We start from the raw sequence: 21,663 nt of genomic DNA, 5'->3' as shown, positions 1-21,663 counted from the left end.
GATTTGACTTACACAAAGGTTCACAGAACGTAAGCCTTATGAAAATCAGGGAGTGCTTGCTTGTACTTGGCCATGAGTTACAAAAACCACTCATGCAAATATTTTTTCACAAAGATAAGGCATATCACTTAAAGTGGAATTGTCAAATGTGTTTGACACTGTAGATATAAAGCATGTATCCTACTTCAGGTACATTATCTTTCAAAAAATTAACTTACCTTACATATATCAACACAGCCCTCCTTAATGCCCCACCACTGAGCCTCAACTCACGCTCATCTCCCCCTCCACCCAGCATCTGACTGCAATCACTTCCAGTCCCAACTAATAAATGCCAACACTGTGACCTGGCCCTACAAGTCCTAATCTCTCCCTCAGGTCCAAATGTCTTTACACACTGGTCCTCTTTTCACCTAGCCCCCTTTATCCATCATGTCCAACATAATTTGCAAGCTGACAATTAAAGTTACTTTGCAAGTTAGGTAATGACAGAGAAAAAGCCTTATTATCATGCTCACAGTTCTATCCTGCACGTAGTTTATACCTTATGTGCATAAAATACTGCAGGAGGAGCCTGATAAGGCATTACATGAAGGTACAGGAGGAGTATTACAGTTGAATGCACCCTTTGAGTCATGGGAATATTTCTAGCCATTTGTCCTTTGGATAAGGCATTACATGAAGGTACCTTGAACCTTTCAAACCTTTGAAATCAGATCTGGTAAGCCAACATCAAATATTATTGGTCCTTTCTCTTCTCTGTCCAAGCCAGTTCCATTTTATATATGAGGGCTTTGAGTTTATGTTACCATATCATTTTAATATCAGGTCAGATCCAGGATTCTTTCATTTTAATGGACAACATATAATGTCTTGAACAAAGGAAACAATGAAACCATTTGAAATAAGTTTTTGCTAATTCTTTGATTGCTGGAGTGAGATGGGGATCAGAGTATTGGCTGCCAATTGTAGGTGTCTTATGACATTTGATTTTGTTGACAGACATATTATCATTTCTCATGTTCTGCTGCAGTAAGTGGATATTTTGCTTCGCATGAATACCAGAATGAAAGACATATTGGCTGGTTATTGTGGTTACTAGCATGCTGAGCCTGATAGGACATCTAAAGCAATATTCCAGTTATCATTCCCTTAATTCCTCCTTTAATATTTTAATCCTTTAGTAAATCAATGCATGAGGAAGATTATAAAACACCCAGAAACTCATAAGAGATTAAAAAAACATACAATTCTGAATAAATGTTAGAAGGATTTTCTAACTTCAGAAAATAAGCAGTGTTGTCAATTAGTAACAAGTGAGCTAATTATAATTATCAGCTATTTAGCAATCTAAGTGGTCCCTGTTAATTAACTGTTCTCCACATAAACATTGCTCATGAATGAAACTTGATATACAGATGGCAATGTTTGTGGAAATGTTGTGGATTTTCCAGATCAGAGCTTTGAACAACCATGTATTTGCACTCTCCAAACTGAAGGGAATGAAATAAGGTTTCTCAGAAAATAATAAAATTGTTTTAGCTGTCATACCAGCAAGAAAGCTCTTTTGCTTGGACATCTGTTTCAGAACATTAAGCAGGCTCTCCATATTCAGATGGACCCACAAAAGTGGTTGTACATCTTAAAGCATTATCAAAACCCTATAGTATTTGTATATCAGTTAAACATTACAGGTCCAATTTTGTATTCTTGAAAATTATATTTAATACCTCTAGTTGGAGCAATTTGAGTGCACTGCTACCAAGATAAAATTTATTGGGATGCGTTAAGACTCGTTTCAGTATTTTTTGGGGGGCTTTGCTCCAAATGATGGCTAAGCAACCTTAGAAATCCAGGTTTGCTTGCACAAATAATTACAAGCTTCTGTTTGTGTTATAATTCTTATAGGTTCTATACATATGTATCATACGTATTTAGAAGCATACTTGCTTACTACTCTATATGCAGCTGGAGGATGATTTTAAGCACTTAATCCATAACTTGATTTCAGTGGGAATACAAATCACAAGACATTTAATATACAATGGGCTCTATCTTTCACACATTTTATAGTTTCACATAATGTCAAGATCTTAGTCGGTGTATTTTAGATGCAAATTGAGTTCATCAGAGACAGTATTTCTTTGCAGGTTAAAATATTGCCTTACCTCCTCAATTGCATTAACATTTGGCAATTCACAAGCAAACATTAATGTCTTTTGTAATGTGCAGAGTCTGCACCAAAGGTATATTTATACCACAATAGAAAATAACGACTTTGTGAAGAGCAAGGTTCCAGCAACAATGTCTACTCTCATCATAACAGTGAGTTAAATAGTTTGAAATAATCTTATGCCTGATAAAAGGTTATTGTTGACAGTTATGTCATGTTATGGGATAACACAGAAACATAGATTGAAAAACATTTCCAAATTCCATCTGATTCTTACACCAAAATAATATCTAAAATGTGCACGTATTCAATGATAAACATATGTGTGTCAAAAGAGGGTATCAAAATAAATCAATGCACTCACCATCAAACTTCTTATGTCTGGAAACAAATGTTGTGCGGAGAAAATGACTTGTTTCTTCCACCATATTTTCAAACTCCAGTTTGCTCTGCTGGCTCAACTTGTCCTCCATTTCCGAAGTGCAGCATGTATAACCTTGTGCACATATCTGCAGGTGCTCCCCTGAAGACATTGAAGAAAAAAATAGTTACTTCATGGCAAGAAAATTAGCCATCCAATGAGAATTTTAATGGGAATATGAAAAGTGCCTTGAAATAATATAATTGCTTGAAGGGTCTCGGCCTGAAACGTCACCCATTCCTTCTCTCCTGAGATGCTGCCTGACCCGCTGAGTTACTCCAGCATTTTGTGATACCTTCGTTTTGTTACAGCATCTGCAGTTATTTTCCAATACTAATTGCTTCTATGATCATTTGGATGTTACAACAATTCATTGTACTATATCCTCCAGTCTTGTTGAATGTTTTTTTTAAACTTAGTTAACAGTTCTTTTTCACTGGAATTTAGACATTCCCTCAAAAGAGACCATTTTTCCAGAGAAATTTTAAAGAGCAATGAGTATAACATGCCCTATTTATGCTCCCAAATGAAAAAAAGTGTGCAATGTTTGAAAGGATAGAATGCGTGTCAGGTCCATTTTGTTATTATGGTTCTTCTCAGTTTGTTGACAGTGTTAAACTTCTACAGATCAGCCCTCCCAGAGGGTCACTCTGATTTTTCGGTTTGAAACCTACGCCATTTCTATTCAAATACATGGTTTAAATTATTAAGTGAAATGACTGAGTTAGAAGCTACAAAAATAGTTGGAATTTTAACTGATCCAATTGCAGATTTGTCTTCGGAAGGCTGGAAAAGAGAGGCATGGCTGTGATAAGCGTTTTGTCAGTGATAGGTGGATACAGATGAGGGGCGTTTGGGTGGAGTAAGTGACAAACGTAAGAGGTGAAAAGGAGACAAAAGAGTGTCAAATAAGGAGAGGTGGTGAAATATAAGCCATGGGGTAAGGAAATTGAGCAGGTGGGAGTGGAAAGGGAGCAGGATAACTGGAGGATTGTGTCAAAATGTATGCACATCAGGCTGGGGAGGCGCATGGGAAAGAGAGGCAGGGTACTGCTTAAAATTGTAGAATCCAATGGTCTGAACAATAAATTTTAAGTAATCCCCCCATATTTTTGCTGTGCTCTCCATTCCCCCACCCCAGTGTGCAAACATTTCTCCCATCAGTTCCCACTCTCTCCTTAGAGTCACAGAGTCACACAGCATAGAAACAGGTACTTAGACTCAATTTGTCCATGCCGACCAAGATGCTCCATCAAAGCTAGTCCTATTTACCCATGTCAGACCCATATCCCATATAGATATTGTGACAGGAGAAGCTAGACCTGAAATTTGGTAATATAATTTGTCTCATCCACTCTGCCTACATTTTTAATTTCTACGACAAAAATGGTTACTGAAAAATTCACCTTTAAAACTTTAACTTCTTGCCTTCTTGACCCAATATATTATTTGTACCTGAGAAGGTCAACAGACACCTTGCTTAGATTTCTTAAGTCTCAGGTTGTCTGTTAATTTCTTGATTAAAGGGATACACTTTGTGCCTGGCATTTTCCTACAATGTGGCTTGCACCAGGAAATACAGCCACGTCTTGTCATTAAAGATACAAAAATTGCTGCATAGGCATCACAACCATGTTAAATTTATTCTCAAGTAAAATAATACATTGAATCATGACATTTTCACTGAATGCCAGGGATAAAGAAGCGGCCGCTAGCATTCCATTTTAGTCAACACTTATCACTTGTAAGGCATCAATAGAATCATTTAATCTTGAAGCTATCAATGCAATTGAACAGTAAAATTAATATAAGATAGTTTTCAAGGTTTTGTAGAGGGTTTGAATGCAGATAGGGGTGCAGTTAGCAGTTAGTACCGCCAAGAGTGCAGGGAAATTGTTGCATCTCTAAGGATCTGAAATATTCCAGATTCTTAATGGTAAACCAATAAGTAAGCTGCTCCAATAAACTTTAAACATATGTCAGAGAAAAAAACCCAAACATATAGTAGGGAACTGCAGATGCTAGTTTAAACCGAAGATAGACACAAAAAGCTGGAGTAACTCAGCAGGACAGGCAGCATCTCTGGAGAGAAGGAATCTGAAACGTCACCCATTGCTTCACTCCAGAGATGCTGCTTGTCCCGTTGAGTTACTCCAGCTTTTTGTGTCTATCTCTGAAAAAAACAAATGTGTTTTCCACATTTACTGAATAAAATAAATAGCTTTCTTGCAAAAGATGACAGAGAAAGCAAATACATCATGCTCAAGGGCACTTGAAACATTTGCAAGCTTCAGAGATTGAAATGAAAGTTTGTAAAATGCACCACATTTCATAAGCATAGTCATACATCCTCTGTAAATGCTCAACAGAACAAATTATGGCCTGCCATCCTCACTTTGCCATCCACAATAATTCATGGCAAAGACATACAATCAGCAGTTAATACCATAATTAAGTGTGTTAAATGCTGATGTGAGAGTTCCTGTTGTGAAATATTCCATTTTCCATTGAGTTATTACTAGCAGGAAAAGAGATACTCAATAATTTAGTGAGGCAAACAAGGACAGTCGTGCACATTTAATTCATTATTACTTCTCTTTCAATAAATCATTAATGTGCACATGCAAGCTTTTCCTTGCTAGTTGTGACTGAGTGGGGAGGAGAGTCCTTAGTGTGTCCTCAAAAATTCACTAAACTGGGTGAGAATATGAGCAAAGAACTGATTTATCTCTAATATGGTCTGTAGTTAAAACAACTTCACTAATGACTGAAAACCCACAAATCTCCCTTCCATACTGAAAACGCAATACAAATCTGGACATTTTCTTATTTGCTAATCCCCCCTCTTTGCCTTGGCTACAAGTGTTGCATCATTGCGAGATAATTATTTTGTAGATACCAATCATCCTCATGGCAACAGAAAGTGGCCCAGCATTGACAATATTGAAGGGTAAAGCTGGTCTGCCCCCATCTGACGTCCACATACACATCCAAGGGGAAAGGAATAGTGATTAGAAACAGAAGACCAGCCAATGCTTTGTTGCCAAATTCAGGGAGAAGAACCCCGGAGGACAGCACAGTGGTGTAGCTGGTTATCATCATACATCACTAAATGGGAGAGCTCAGCACAGCGTTAATCTGATCTGTTAGTTGGAGGATGGCTTAATTCTGCCAGAGCATGCTGTTTGAGTTGTATACCATACATGTTATTTTGTGTGTAGACACAAAATGCTAGAGTAACTCAGCAGGCCAGGCAGCATCTCTGGAGAGAAGGAATGAGTGACGTTTCGGGTTGAGACCCTTCTTCAGACATAGTCTGAAAAATGGTCTCGACCCGAACGTCACTCATTCCTTCTCTCCAGAGATGCTGCCTGTCCCAATAGACAACAGACAATAAGTGCAGGAGTAGGCCATTCGGCCCTTCGAGCCAGCACCGCCATTCAATGTGATCATGGCTGATCATTCACAATCAGTACCCCATTCATGCCTTCTCCCCATACCCCCTGACTCTGCTATCTTTAAGAGCTCTATCCAGCTCTCTCTTGAAAGCATCCAGAGAATTGGCCTCCACTGCCTTCTGAGGCAAAGAATTCCACAGATTTACAACTCTCTGACTGAAAAAGTTTTTCCTCATTTCCATTCTAAATGGCCTACCCCTTATTCTTAAACTGTGGCCTCTGGTTCTGGACTCCCCAAACATTAGGAACATGTTTCCTGCCTCCAATGTGTCCAATCCCTTAATAATCTTATATGTTTCAATAAGATCCCCTCTCATCCTTCTAAATTCCAGCGTAGCCAAACCTTGTTGCTCCAGTCTTTCAACATATGACATATGAATTCCCGCTCTAATGGGAATTAACCTAGTAAACCTACGCTGCAAGCCCTCAATAGCAAGAATGTCCTTCCTCAAATTTGGAGACCAAAACTGCACACAGTACTCCAGGTGCAGTCTCACTAGGGCCCTGTACAACTGCAGAAGGACCTCTTTGCTCCTATATTCAACTCCTCTTCTCGTAAAGGCCAACATGCCATTAGCTTTCTTCACTGCCTGCTGCACCTGCATGCTAACTTTAAGTGACTGATGAACAAGGACACCCAGATCTCTTTGTACTTCCCCATTTCCTAATTTGACACCATTCAGATAATAATCTGCCTTCCTGTTCTAACCACCAGGAAGGCAGATTATTATCTGAATGGTGTCAAATTAGGAAATGGGGAAGTACAAAGAGATCTTGGTGTCCTTGTTCATCAGTCCCGTTGAGTTACTCCAGCATTTTGTGTCTACCTTCGATTTAAATCAGCATTTGCAGTTCTTTCCTCCACATGTTATTTGGTGTTGTGGTTTTGCCAGAACTTCATTTTTTGGCACTGCTCTGGTCATTCCCTGACTAGTCTTTGAGACAGTTGCCCATTAACCAAAAGGCCCATTAGTCTACACCAGCTCTCAGAGCAATGCTAACATCTTTTTTTTGCTTGTGAACTATTACTCAATGTACACATGCTCAATAACACCTCCCAACTACGATTCCCCCACTGGCCATTAATGTTCAAGATGGCATAGTGATGTAGCTTGCAGAGCTCCTCTCTCACAGCTCCATTGATGTAATTCCCACCATTAGAGAGCCAATTTTCAGCCAATTCAATTCACTCCATATGACATCAAGAAACAGCTGAAGTCACAAGATTGAACAAAGCCTATGAAACCAGCCAAGAACGCAATAGCAGCGAAGGCTTGCAGCTGTTCCAGCATAGTTACAATGCTGCTATCTACACACAATATGGATAATTGCCCAGGTATGTCCTTTCCATTAAAAAAAACAAGATAATTTAAGTTTGGCTAATTTCCACTCAGTTAATATGCTCTCACTTATCAAAGTGATGAATATGCTATCATGACGCTATCAAGCAGCATATACTAACAATCTGCTCCCCAATGCCTATAACTCGCCAGTCATTAGCCTCGGGTGCAATAACAATGGGTGTGCCTGTGGCAGATGAAAGGTCGGCCTTCCTGAGTGAATCCGCAGAAAGCAAATGGAATCCCTGGTCGTGTCTTCCGGACCTGCACAGACCAGCTGTCAGAGTATTCGCAGACCACTTTAACTTCTCACTGCACCATTCTGAAGTCCCCACCTGCTTCAAAGAGATCAGTATCATCCCAGTGCCAAAGAAAGGCAAGGTAGTGTGCCTTAATGATCACTGTCCAGTGCCTTTGATTTCTACCAACACGAAGTGCTTTGAGAGACTGGTGATGTTGCATATTGATGTCTGCCTCCCAGACAGCCATGGTCCACTGCAGTTTGCCTACCATTGCAATAGATCCTCAGCATTTGCATTCGCCCCCACCCTACACTCATTTCTGGAACACATTGATAACAAGGAAACCTACATCAGACTCCTATTCATTGACTATAGTTCTACCTCAAACACCATAATCCCATCCAAACACATCTCCAGTATCCTGGAACTAAGAATCAGCACTCCCCTCTGTCATTGAGTCCACGACTTTCTGACCCATAGACCACAATCAGTGAGGATAGGTGACAATACATCCTCCACACTCATTCTCAAAACCAGTGCCCTACAAGGATGTGTTTTCAGCCCCCTATTTATACTCCCTCTACACTCAAGACTGAGATCAAATCCCGCTTAAACCGCAACTACATTTGCAGATGGCATCACAGTGGTGGGCCTGATCTCAAATAATAACAAAATGGGGTACAGGAAGGAGATAAATACCTTACAAACACGGTGTCAAGACAATAACCTGACACCATGTTAGTAAGCAGGGCAGCACAGTGGAGCTGGTAGTGCTGCTGGCCACGAGGGTTTCCTCTGGGTGCTCCAGTTTCCACTCACATCCCAAAGATGGCTGGGTTTGTAGGTTAATTGGCCTCTGTATATTGCCCCTGGTGTTAGGGAGTGGGTGCGAAAGTGGGATAACATAGAACTAGAGTTAATGGTTGGTGTGGACTTGGCAGCGGGGCTGCATGGACCAATGGGCAGCCGGCGCATCACCGCCCAATTGCCTTGTCTCCGGCCTCACCCACACACCTCAATCCTCCAGACCTCGCTGCTCAAATATTGGCCTTGACTCCCCACACATCCCGGCCCTCTCACTCCTCGCTCATCGGCTCTCTCCCCACTCCTCTGGCACTTGCTCCCCCGAATCCTCTGCTGCCCACTCTTCCGCATACCTCCCGCCTGTTCTTTCTCTACCCCTCGCCCCTCCCTGCTAGGGCCTTCTCTCTCTCTTCACTACTGCGGTTTTCTCTCTCTCCCCACTACTCCGGCTCTCTCCTTCTCCCCACTCCACTGGGCGTCTCTCTGCCCAATCCCCCTTCCCTCTCGCCTCCCAGACTTTCGTCCCTCCAAACAGCTACTGTTCCAGTCCTCCTTTCCGCCAATCTACCTCCCCCCTTTATTCCCAGTCTTCTGTCCCACTCTCCCTCCTCTTCTCTATCCCACTCTCCATTACCCTCTCCCCGTTTCCTCCGAACCTCTTTCCCCCACACCTCCCTCCATGCCCCACCCACTTCCAGCCTTTACTTTCCATTTCTAGAGGCGCTTTCCCTCACACTTTCGGCCTTTTCTCAGCCCCTACCTGTCCGTACCTCTCTCTCTCTCTCTACTCTTCTGGCCCATACTCCCAAAATTCTGCGACTCCCTCTCACCCATCCCAAAAGCTCGGCCCATCTTTCTCACCAATCCCCCGGCCTTCTCTCCTCACTTCCTGGGTCGTGTCTCTTCCTCCACTCTTCGACCACCTCCTCTACCCACACCTTGCAAGCCGCTCAGCCTCCACTGCTCCAGCACTCCCTACACCTACTCCATCCCTCTCCCCCCTGTACCTCCAGTCCCGCCTCTATTCACTCCTCTGGCCCTACCTTTTCCACATTCCTCCGGCCCTCCCTGTCTCTACATCTCTGGCACCCTTGGCTCCCACTCCTCTCGCCCTCTTCTCGCAATCCTCTGTCATTCTCCCCACGGTGGCGCAGCGGTAGAGTTGCTGCCTTACAGCGCTTGCAGCACCGGAGACCCGGGTTTCATCCCCACCACGGGTGCTGTCTGTACGTTCTCCCCGTGACTGCATAGGTTTTCTCTGAGATCTTCGGTTTCCTCCCACACTCCAAAGGCGTACAGGTTTGTAGGTTAATTGGCTTGGTGTATGTGTAAAATTGTCCTTAGTGTATGCCGGGATCGCTGGTCTGTACGGACGTTGGGCCGAAGGGCCTGTTTTCGCGCTGTATCTCTAAACTAAACCCCTCCATCACACACTCTCTGAGAGTCCCATATTAGGACCGCAGGCTGCTGTAGGCCCCGACATTGTAGGCCCGGACAATGTAAGCTAACAGAGCTTGTTAACGTTAACAGTTTGTTGTGCGGGGCCGTGTGTGTTCGGGGAGCGTGGCCGAGTGTGTTTGGGGAGCGGAGGTTGCAACCCGCCTCCCGGCAAGGGCGGCCGTCATTGGTGTAGCGGGAGCATGTGGCCGCTGGCTGGGTGAGGTCAAGTGGTACGCGGGTGGTGACGTCACCTTGTCCCGTATTTAAGGCCCCTTTATGACATATGCTACGGGCCCCGCACTAGCTTAATCCGGCCCTGATTAGGATGAATATTTATAAACCAATTCTGGTCATAGATCTGGAGGTCACAGCTAAGATTTACTAAAATAGTTACTGTGACGAGAATAGTTACCGTGATGAGATCCTGGATGAGGAACATTATGGGGATGAGGAACATTATGGGGAGTACTGTGTGCAGTTTTGGTCTCCAAATTTGAGGAAGGATATTCTTGCTATTGAGGACGTGCAGCGTAGGTTCACTAGGTTAATTCCCGGAATGGCGGGACTGTCGTATGTTGAAAGGCTGGAGCAATTAGGCTTGTATACACTGGAATTTAGAAGGATGAGGGGGGATCTTATTGAAACATATAAGATAATTAGGGGATTGGACACATTAGAGGCAGGAAACATGTTCCCAATGTTGGGGGAGTCCAGAACAAGGGGCCACAGTTTAAGAATAAGGGGTAGGCCATTTAGAACGGAGATGAGGAAGAACTTTTTCAGTCAGAGAGTGGTGAAGGTGTGGAATTCTCTGCCTCATAAGGCAGTGGAGGCCAGTTCGTTGGATGCTTTCAAGAGAGAGCTGATTAGAGCTCTTAAGGATAGCGGAGTGAGGGGGTATGGGGAGAAGGCAGGAACGGGGTACTGATTGAGAGTGATGAGCCATGATCGCATTGAATGGCGGTGCTGGCTCGAAGGGCTGAATGGCCTACTCCTGCACCTATTGTCTATTGTCTATTGAATCTGCAAAAGTCTTACGGATATTCCAAGAAAAAGGCTGGTGGGGACTAAACAGAACAGCTGGAAAGAAAACGTCTGTGATTTAAGATCCCATTTGGCTTTTTTTGCCTATCATAAATGATCAGCATCTGGGCTGCATTGCCTCACAGAATGATGGAGGCAGATTTAATTATAGTTTTCAAAAAGGAATTGACAAAAAAAAAATGCAGGTCTCATGAGAAAGAGAGGGAAATAAGTCTAGATGCATTGTTCTTGCAGAGAGCCAGCAAAGACTCAAAGGGACCAAATCACTTCCTCCTGTGCTATTACCATTCACGATTTAACTGAAACCATTAATAATACTAATCAACTGCTGATTTGTATCTTTATTGCATTTAATTCAAAGTCAAAATAGTTCATTTTAACTTTAAGTCGGTTACTTGTGAGGTCAATTTTGTAGTAGTACTACTACAAAATTGACCTCACAAGTAACCGAATTAAAGTTTTGGTCACTTTTACATTTCAAAATGACAACTGCCCATCAGGGAAGGTATTACAAGTGATAGGATTTAAATGAGAAAATTTCAGGTCCAATTAACTGAGAGATTCAGAACTAAACTGGTTTTAATTGAGGAAAATCAAAAAATGCAATGAGTTCAGATCTAAATGTCTAAAATGAACGGAAGGAATAGATACTGTAAATAAACCTTGAAAATAAATCAAAGTTGAAGATGCCGAGGAACACTGATGCATTTAATCAACAAACCTGAGGCGATACTTAAGATTAGCAAAAATTTAAGAAGCTGTGTGAAATATAATCTCTTGTGAAGTTGTAAGTATCATTTTGTTCACAAGATGTCCAAGCATCTACTTAAGACGGAATTGAGAGCTGGGCAGCAATAAAGATTTTGAAATGTTGACTTTATTTGATGCTTTTTAAGCTACCTACATCCTGGCAAAATCATTCTAAAGGGGTTCTGCTGAAGCTCACCCAGGTGGCATGAAAGTCCTAGGCAATGATGTGGGAGGTAAACCAAGAGTATCCTTATTCAATTATTTTCTCTAGTAATTAAATGCATTGACTAAAATCCATGATGGACTAAAGGACACAAAGTGCTCGAGTAGCTCAGTAATAAGAAGAACTTCGACCCGAAACGTCACCTATCCATGTTCTCCAGAGATGCTGCCTGACCTACTCAGTTACTCCAGCACTTTGTGTCCTTTTATGTATTAGCCAGCATCTCCAGTTCTTTGCATCAACATCCATGATGACTGTTTATCAAATCTATCCAGTGCCTGAGAACCTATTCTTTTTCCTTTTTAATTTGTCTTCTTACTAAAAAAAACCCAATGTTGGTGCATATGTATAAAGACACCTTTGGAACTGCAAGCATTCATCAACAGCGTCACAATCAAATCATCCTGCAATTTTAACTGGCATCTTCTGAAGTCTCCCAGGACTATATTTCAAACAAATATATACAATATTTATACATATTCTTGAAATCTGTCTGACTGAAAACACAATAAGCCATTTCAGCGAATTGTATGACTAAGATTGTGTCCAGGTACCAGTTTCACACCAGCAGATGCTTAAGATGCAGCAGTTACACTGACACGTCAGTAGTTGTTCATTTAATTAATGGTTCACCACTAGCTTCTGCATCTCAGCAAAATGTTAACATTTTGCAAACAGCTTCACTCAGCCTACTAATTAATGTCAATGACACACGAGTACTATTAAACCAATAAAATTTAAGAACATTAGTTTCAGACTATGATACTCCAGTCAATGAAAAGTTTTGTAAGTGTTAATGTGTATTTAACGTGGAAACATGAACATGAGTCGTTAAATAATTCTGTATTTGCTGTTTTCCTAAAGTGTTTTCAATTAATGTGAAGTGTGCAATACATTTTGCACAATCAAAATTAACAAGCTGTTTTAGGTTGGGTGTTGTGGAATGAGTAAACATGAATTAATAATCTTGTTGTTAAGGGGCCTTTTGATGATCACAGTATTATGGAATTCTACATTAAGATCAAGATTGATTTAGTTTAATCCAAAAACAGGGCCTTAAATCTAAACTAAATAAACTAAAGGTTTCAGACATGACTTGGATATAGTAAATTTGGAAACTATATTAAAAAGGCTTGACAGAAGATAAGCAATGGATGATATTTAAATACATAGTTTACACGAAAAATACTGCATGAAAAACCCAATGTGAACTGTAGTCCACCCACAAATAAAAAACAAGGATGGAATTCGATCAAAGAGGAGTATAAACTGATGCCTTCCAGAAATGAGTACGTAAATGGAATCAGCCTTAAAAGTAGCCATTATATACATGGAGGAATGCATGACTTAGAGTGCAGCTGTGCAAAAAACCTAGTGCAAACCACTGTCTTGCTGCAATGCTGGAAAATCCTTGCTGCAATGCTGGAAATCTGGTATGAATCCAGCAATCAAACTCCCCATGGATCTGTGCAGAGAGACTACCTGTGATAATATTATTTGGTGGGCCACGGCAAGCGATAGGGATGCCCCATATTGGAAGTACGGTGAGTGTGGACCATTGTTACGGATTAGGAACATGTGTTGGCAGAGTCCCAGGTTGCTGTGGTCTCCCTCACTATTTCCTGATGGATGTGATGGAAGCTTCTGTCTTGCCCTTTCTTGTTTGGCTGCGCTGCTCTTCCCAGCTTGGAGATATCTCTGCAGCATAAACTCACCAAGCTGAGGGGGGGAGATGCAGGTTTAGGACAGAAAATGTTAAGTTGTGGCAACTGGGCACATGGAAAATAAAGTATGATTGGGCAGTGTGAAGATGGACTCATGAAAGAGAAAGCACCTTTACCAAAACTATTAGTCTTGTGTGATTGTAACCAGAAAATAGATATGGGCAATGTGTCAGAACTCAGAAAAATCATTGGTACACAAGTCTGAAAGTTAACTTGCAGGCAATGCACACAACTAGGAATGAGAAATGTAATGTTGGTCTTTACTGCAAGAGGATTGGCATACAATAGTAAGGATACCTTACTGAAATTAGATGGGACTCTGAAATTACCACATCTGTAATATTGTTATCAGGTCTTAACCCTCTATTCTCGGGAGAATATAATTATTATAGAAGAAACATATGGATGAGCAAGAGAAAGTACAATGAAGGATTCCATTTATTCCAAGGAATGTTGAAACTACTTTGAGGAGAAACTAAGAAGATTGAGCCTAAATTCTCTAGCATGTGGAAAAATTATATATAATTTCATTGAAGCAAACAGAATTGACAGGGGAGATCCAGGGACAGCTTCCTTGGTTGGAATGTGAAAAACAAAAGATCATAGGGTTGGCTATTCAAAAATGGGTTGCACCCAGAATCTTTGGATAACTAGGGAGTCAAGACAGCTTTCCAGGTGAGACAGAGGTTCACCTGCACCTCCTCCAACCTCATCTAGTGCATCCGCTGCTCCAAATGTCAGCTTATTTACATCGGCGAGACCAAACGCAGGCTCGGCGATCGCTTCGCTCAACACCTGCGCTCGGTCCGCGTTGGCTAATCTGATCTCCCGGTGGCCGAGCACTTCAACTCCCCCTCCCATTCCCAGTCTGACCTTTCTGTCATGGGCCTCCTCCAGTGCCATAGTGAGGCCCACCAGAAATTGGAGGAGCAACACCTCATATTTCGCCTGGGCAGCTTGCAGGCCAGTGGTATGAACATTGACTTCTCCAACTTTAGATAGTTCCTCTGTCCCTCTCTTCCCCTCCCCCTTCCCAGTTCTCCCTCTATCTTCCTGTCTCCACCTATATCCTTCCTTTGTCCCGCCCCTCTGACATCAGTCTGAAGAAGGGTCTCGACCCGAAACGTTGTCCATTCCTTCTCTCCCGAGATGCTGCCTGACCTGCTGAGTTACTCCAGCATTTTGTGAATAAATACCTTTTCAATGGAAATCATTTGTGAGCTTGTATTCTGGGGCCTGTCATCAACTCCAGCCTTAGACCTTGCCATGGGTGCAGGTTTCTTCTGACCAGCAGTTGGAGATTCCACCTCCAAGATAACATTTACAATATCTACAGGATAGCTGGAATATGATGAGGGAGATGGAAGAAATAAATCTTGATATTTGAGAAAAAATTAAAATAGCAGGGTGAAGTGTAATACAAAACAGGATTTTGTGAGTAGATTCCATCGTGTCTATTGTTTCAGCTTAACCAATGGACTTGTCTGAGCAATGCCAACTTCCCTCTTTCACATTTCCCTTACCATGTTCAGATAAAAGGAACATACCATAATTCAAATCAAACTAAAAAATCAGACTCTGTCTTCAAATAGCTACAAAAATTAGATGGAGTTTTTAAAAAGGCAAATAAAACACAACAATATATATTAACATTTCTTACATTAATGGTACTCAGACTATTTCTCCACAATTTGTTGCACAGAACAAGCCAAAGGCAATAACCAGAGCAGTAAGTCATTCTGCTTTTCTCTCAGTAAATCAACATCCCAAGTCTTTTGCTCCCAATGTTTCAGGTCAATTAAAGAATGAATGTAATCCAAACACACAGATAATTAATTAAGTCTCTCCATTAAATGCACCTTCGGGAAAATCCATTTACTTCAAGTCATGACCTTGCAATCTTTGGGAGAACTAACATAGTAAGATACAGAAAAATTAGCAACTGAGAGCTCACTGTGTCTACTAAACTACTAAACGGGAAAGTCTCTAGAGATGTTCTTAATGAGATATGTGAAAGTCTCTACATTACTGCCAAGCCTCAGTCTATTTTTGCAGCTCCGTAACATTGAGTTCTACTTCTGACACCATAATGTGTGGGTAAAAAAAAAAAGTTTTCTTCTTCTCCAATAACATTTAACAGCACAGATCTGTTCAGCTCCAGCAACCAGCAGTATAGTTAAAACTTGAAGCTGGTAGGAAAGCAATATTCAAAACATCCTTCCCATTCATATGTTTTTATTTTTGTCAAAAGGTGTTGTGCTAAGATATACCTGCTGTGCCAAGATATACCTGTTACAAAGTCTGGATTCCAACAGTTGATTGCCGTAATTTGAATTTGTCAGGAATTGCAAATGAGATACCTGCAGGTTTTGCACTCAAGTGGTGATTAAATGCAATATTCATTAAGCAGAACATATGTGCTCCTTAATTCCACTGAATACATTGATTTTGCTGCCTGAAGCTAGCCACATAAGCATCAGCCACAAAAGGAACGTCTTGGTGTATTTTCTGAAGCAGCAGCAAAAGTCCAGGTGGAGGGCTGGCAGAACAGAAAGAATTTCCTGGACTTTGTAAGGAAGATAACTTGCTCAGCCTCCTGCTCTCACTCCTCCAGCAGCTTGTTTTGCTCCACCTGGCCTCACCCTCCTCTCGATCCTTATCCAGACGAAGATAACCATAGAAAAGCACCCATAACAAAGATCTACGAATCCGAAGAAGGATATTGCCCGAAACATCACCTAGGTTTCTCCAGAGATGCTGGAGAACCCGCAATGTTACTCCAGTGTTTCGTGTCTATTTTTGGTGTTAACCAGCATCTGCAACTCCTTCCTACACATTTTGTCTCCGTTTTTTCTTGTTGATTTCAGATAGACAGAGTTCATACAATAAATGCTACTAAACCAAAGTATCATGGTTTATGGTGTTGGTGATGGACTTTTGGATGATCTCATATTTTCGATAAGACCAAGGGAGAACATCTCGGGACATTTTGCTATCGTCATTTCTGCAAGTGATAAAAATCACAGGTGGAGCTTTAGTAACAAATAAACCGAGACAAGGGCAAATTTGAGGATTACAATGAAATAAGTATTCTTAAGAGATGTCGTGCACATGTGATCTAAATGCCAACTGGGAGTCAAACACAACACCAAACTTGAAAACCATAGGATTTATTTTCAGTGAATTTTCAGGAAGAGGGTTGAAGTCAGTGATTCAGAGGCAGCTTGTAGTTGTGGTGGAAGGTGATTCAATATTCATGGGTTCATAGGACATACGAGCAGAATTAGACCATTTGGGCCATCCAGTCTGCTCCGCCAAGGCTGATCTATTTTTTCCTCTCAACCCCATTCTCCTGCCTTCTCCCCATAACCTTTGACACCCATAATAATCAAGAATCTATCAACCTCTGCTTTAAAAACACCCAATGACTTGGCCTTCACTGCCATCTGTGGCAATGAATTTCACAGATTCAGATTCAGGAAATTTCTCATCATCTCCATTCAAAAGGTACATTATTTTATTCTGATGCTTTGCCCGCTGGTCCTAGATTCTCCCACTTCTGGAAACATCCTCTCCACATCCACTCTATCTAAGCCTTTCATTATTCGAATGGTTTTGATGAGATGTCACCTAATCCTTCCAAATCCCAGTGAGAACAGGCCTAGAGCCGTCAAACACTGCTCATACTTTAACCCAATCATAAGTTCATAAGTGATAGGAGCAGAATTAGGCCATTCGGCACCACCAAGTCTACTCCGCCATTCAATCATGGCTGACCTACCTCCAAACCCCATTCTCCTGCCTTCCCCCCAGTCACTGACACTTGTACTAATCAAGAATTTATCTACAGTGCCCTCCACAATGTTTAGGACAAAAACCCATCATTTATTTATTTGCCTCTGTACTCCACAATTTGAGATTTGTAATAGAGAAAAAAAAATCACATGTGGTTAAAGTGCACATTGTCAGATTTTAATAAAGGCCGTTTCTATATGTTTTGGTTTCACCATGTAGAAATTACAGCAATATTTATCAATAGTCCCCCCATTTCAGGGCACCATAATGTTTGGGACACAACAATGTCATATAAATGAAAGTAGTCATGTTTAGTATTTTGTTGCATATCCTTTGCATGCAATGACTGCTTGAAGTCTGTGATTCATGGACATCACCAGTTACTGGGTGTCTTCTCTGGTGATGCTCTACCAGGCCTGTGTTGCAGCCATCTTCAGCTTATGCTTGTTTTGGGGGCTAGTCCCCTTCAGTTTTCTCTTCAGCATATAAAAGGCATGCTCAATTGGGTTCAGATCAGATTATTGACTTGGCCACTCAAGAATTGATCATTTTTTAACTTTGAAAAACTCTTTTGTCGCTTTAGCAGTATGTTTGGGATCTTTGTCTTGCTGTAGAATGAACCGCCAGCCTACGAGTTTTGAGGCATTCGTTTGAACTTGAGCAGATAGGATGTGTCTATACACCAGAATTCATTATACTACTACCATCAGCAGTTGATTCATCAATGAAGATAAGTGCAGCCAGTGCCTTCAGCAGCCATACATGCCCAGGCCATAACACCCCCACCACTGTGCTTCACAGATGAGGTGGTATGCTTTGGATCTTGGGCAGTTCCTTCTCTCCCCCATACTTTGCTCTTGCTATCACTGATATAAGTTAATCTTCGTCTCATCTGTCCACAAGACCTTTTTCCAGAACTGTGGTTGCTCTCTTAAGTACTTCTTGGCAAACTGTAACCTGGCCATCCTATTTTTGCGGCTAACCAGTGGTTTGCATCTTGCAGTGTAGCCTCTGTATTTCTGTTCATGAAGTCTTCTGTGGACAGTGGTCATTGACAAATCCACACCTGACTCCTGAAGAGTGTTTCTGATTTGTCAGACAGGTGTTTGGGGATTTTTCTTTATTATAGAAAGAATTCTTCTGTCATCAGCTGTGGAGGTCTTCCTTGGTCTGCCAGTCGCTTTGCAATTAGTCAGCTCACCAGTGCTCTCTTTCTTCTTAATGATGTTCCAAACAGTTGATTTTGGTCAGCCTAAGGTTTGGCTGATGTCTCTAACAATTTTATTCTTGTTTCTCAGTCTCATAATGGCTTATTTGACTTTCATTTGCACAACTTTGGTCCTCATGTTGATAAACACCAATATAAGTTTCCAAAGGTGATGGAAAGACTGGAGGAATGACTAAGATGCTGAGAGCTCTCTTATACCTGCATTAAGGAGGCAATTAAACACACCTGAGTAATTAAAAACTCCTGTGAAGCCATGTGTCCTAAACATTATGGTGCCCTGAAATGGGGGGGGGGGGAACTATGTATAAACATAGTTGTAATGTCTACATGATGAAACCAAAATGTATGAAAATGGCCTTTATTAAAATCTGGCAATGTGCACTTTAACCACATGTGATTTTTTTTTTTCTATTACAGATCTCAAATTGTGGAGAACAGAGGCAAATAAATAAATGATGAGTCTTTGTCCCAAATATTATGGAGGGCACTGCATCTCTGCCTTCAGAATATCTCTTGACTTGGCCTGCACAACCTTCTGTGGCAACGAATTCCACAGATTCACCACCCTCTGACTAAATCATCTCCGGGATCATTCTCCTAAACTTCCTCTGGACCCTTTCCAACGCCATCACATCCTTCCTCAGATATGTTGCTCAAAACTGTTCACAATATATGGTCTGACCAGCACCTTATAATCCTCAGCATTTCATCCTTGCTTTTATATTCTAGTCCTCTCAAAATGAATGCTGCCATTGTATTTGCCTTTCACTAATCTGCAAGTTAAGTTCATAAGTTCATAAGTGATAGGAGCAGAAATATTAAATGGAGGAGATGTGCGTGCATCTAGCATGACATGTTGGACAATTGCCAGAAACAGCAGAGGGTCAACAAAGGTAATGGTAAGACAGAGCTAAGTGCTGCTAGTTTATATATGGAAATCAAATCCTATGTTTGTTGGATGATGTTACCAAGAGGCAGCACTGAGGTGCGAAATCAATGCTGTGTTTATTCCCAAACAGCTAATCAATGTTAGAAAAGGGCATTAGGTCAAATGCTAAACCAGTAAAATCCTGTGCAGCTTCTTGGAAGAGCAAGCGGGTATTTTATGTGGCAATCAGCGCATTATTAGGCCCGCAGGTGGGCAAAGCTCATGCTGACAAATTCATTTGTCATGGTATTGGCTTATATTAAAGCTATGTATGCTTCAGCTGAAGACCCCAGCTTGCCAATCTTAAAATAATATTTGTGTCCCAATACGATGTCAAAATTCATCTACAAATATTACTTTATTTCAACAAAACAGTTTTCTTCTTTTACTTACAATTTAAAGCAAATTGTTCCTTCGAAATTTTTGTGGAAAATGTGTATGTAATTAGAAAAAAGATTCTCACAAACATATGTCAAGTGACATCTCCAATCGTTTGGAAACACATATTTTATTTGTCAACAAACTAGCATAAAACAAACTATATGAACCATTTAAATTATTTTAGTGAAATTTAGATAAATATCCTAACCTCCTAGCTGCAACGTCCACATATGCAACACCACCAACATATACCTCAAAACGCCTTAATTAGACAACACAATAGCAGTCTGAAGAAGGATCTCGACCCGAAACATCACCTATTCCTTTTCTCCACAGATGCTGTCTGACCCGCTGAGTTACTCCAGCCTTTTATGTCTGTCTTTGGTTTAAACCAGCAGTTCCTCCCTGCACAATGCAATTTTAATCCACATTAAATGTTAATAAACTTGTGTGACTGAATACTTCACTCAGGACAGATATTATGGTAGGAAAAACTCAATTATTCTCAAATCCCATTGAGTTTGAGACACTAATAAGCTGACTGAAGGTGACCTACACTTGCAGATGTTTTCCTTCATCTAATTCTGATGTAAGAAAAGTAATGACTAATTAAATTTCAACCCCTCTAAAGGTTCAAAACAACTGAATTGAGATTTTGGCAGCAGATTCATCAAAAGAAAAATGTGCCAAAAGAAAGTAACATTGAATTAATTTTCAGCAGAGAAATTGTGTTCCCATATGCCTGTGTCACTCCAATAAATGTTGATGTGGTGAGCAGCTTGTAGCAGTGTTATCCCAAATATCTGGAAACCCAGTCATAGAGTCATACAGCACGGAGCCAGGCCCTTCAGCCAAGCTAGTCCCATTTCCACACGTTTGGCCCATATCCCAAATGGCATCAGGGATGACGCGGGATTCAGCAGTGAGCACACTGACACTCACAGTAGGGTGAACTCACGTGATATGTTATATTTGCAGTGACAAGGAAGTCCAGGACCACATCGGGGCACCATCCCTCGTCGTTAGGGCGCATGTATGGTGGAGCTGGCAGCTCAGTCCTCGTCTCGGCCACCCAACCCCTCCAAATAGCTCAGCCCTTGAAGTGCTGGCAAAACTCTCGTAAATCTTCTCTGCATTTTTTTCCAGCTTAATAACATCCTTCCTATCGCAGGGTGACCAAAAACTGAACATAGTACTCCAAGTATGACCTCGCCAATGTCTTGTACAGCTGTAACATTACCTCCCAACCTGTACACTCAAATATCCTGACTGATGAAGGCTAATGTTCCAAAAGCATCTAAGCATCTTGACCACACTACCGGTGATGACACTTTCATGGAACTATGTACCTGTACCTAGATCATTCTGCTCTACAACACTCCCCAGGGCTATACCTTTCACTGTGAAGGTCCTGCCTGATTTGACTTCCCAAAATGCAATACCTTGCACTTATCTGCATTAAACTCCATTAGCTATTCCTCAGCCCACTTGTCGAGCTGAACAAGAGCTTGGTATAATTTTTGAAAACCATCTTCACTATCTACGATACCACCCACTTTAGTGTCAACTGCCACCCACTTTAATGTCAACTGCAAAGTTACTAATCATGCCATGTACATTCTCATCCAAATCGTTGATATAAATCACAAGCAGCAATGGGCTCAGCACCAATCCATGAGGCACACCAATCATTAAAGGTCTCCTTTCAAATA

General features: G+C 41.3%; 1 protein-coding gene across 1 annotated transcript in view; it reads right to left on the bottom strand.

Annotated features, from left to right (window-relative positions):
• The window catches only part of gpc6a (glypican 6a), a 545,671-nt gene that overhangs the window by 370,745 nt on the left and 153,263 nt on the right, over positions 1-21,663 (bottom strand). The window contains exon 2 of the mRNA XM_078402332.1: positions 2,538-2,696. Within this exon, the coding sequence (XP_078258458.1) occupies positions 2,538-2,696 (159 nt within the window). The remainder of the gene's footprint in view (positions 1-2,537; positions 2,697-21,663) is intronic.

Source organism: Rhinoraja longicauda, chromosome 7 (genome assembly GCF_053455715.1).
Source record: "Rhinoraja longicauda isolate Sanriku21f chromosome 7, sRhiLon1.1, whole genome shotgun sequence".
In the NCBI taxonomy this organism is placed as follows: domain Eukaryota; kingdom Metazoa; phylum Chordata; class Chondrichthyes; order Rajiformes; family Arhynchobatidae; genus Rhinoraja; species Rhinoraja longicauda.
This window is presented reverse-complemented; position numbering and strand designations above follow the sequence as displayed.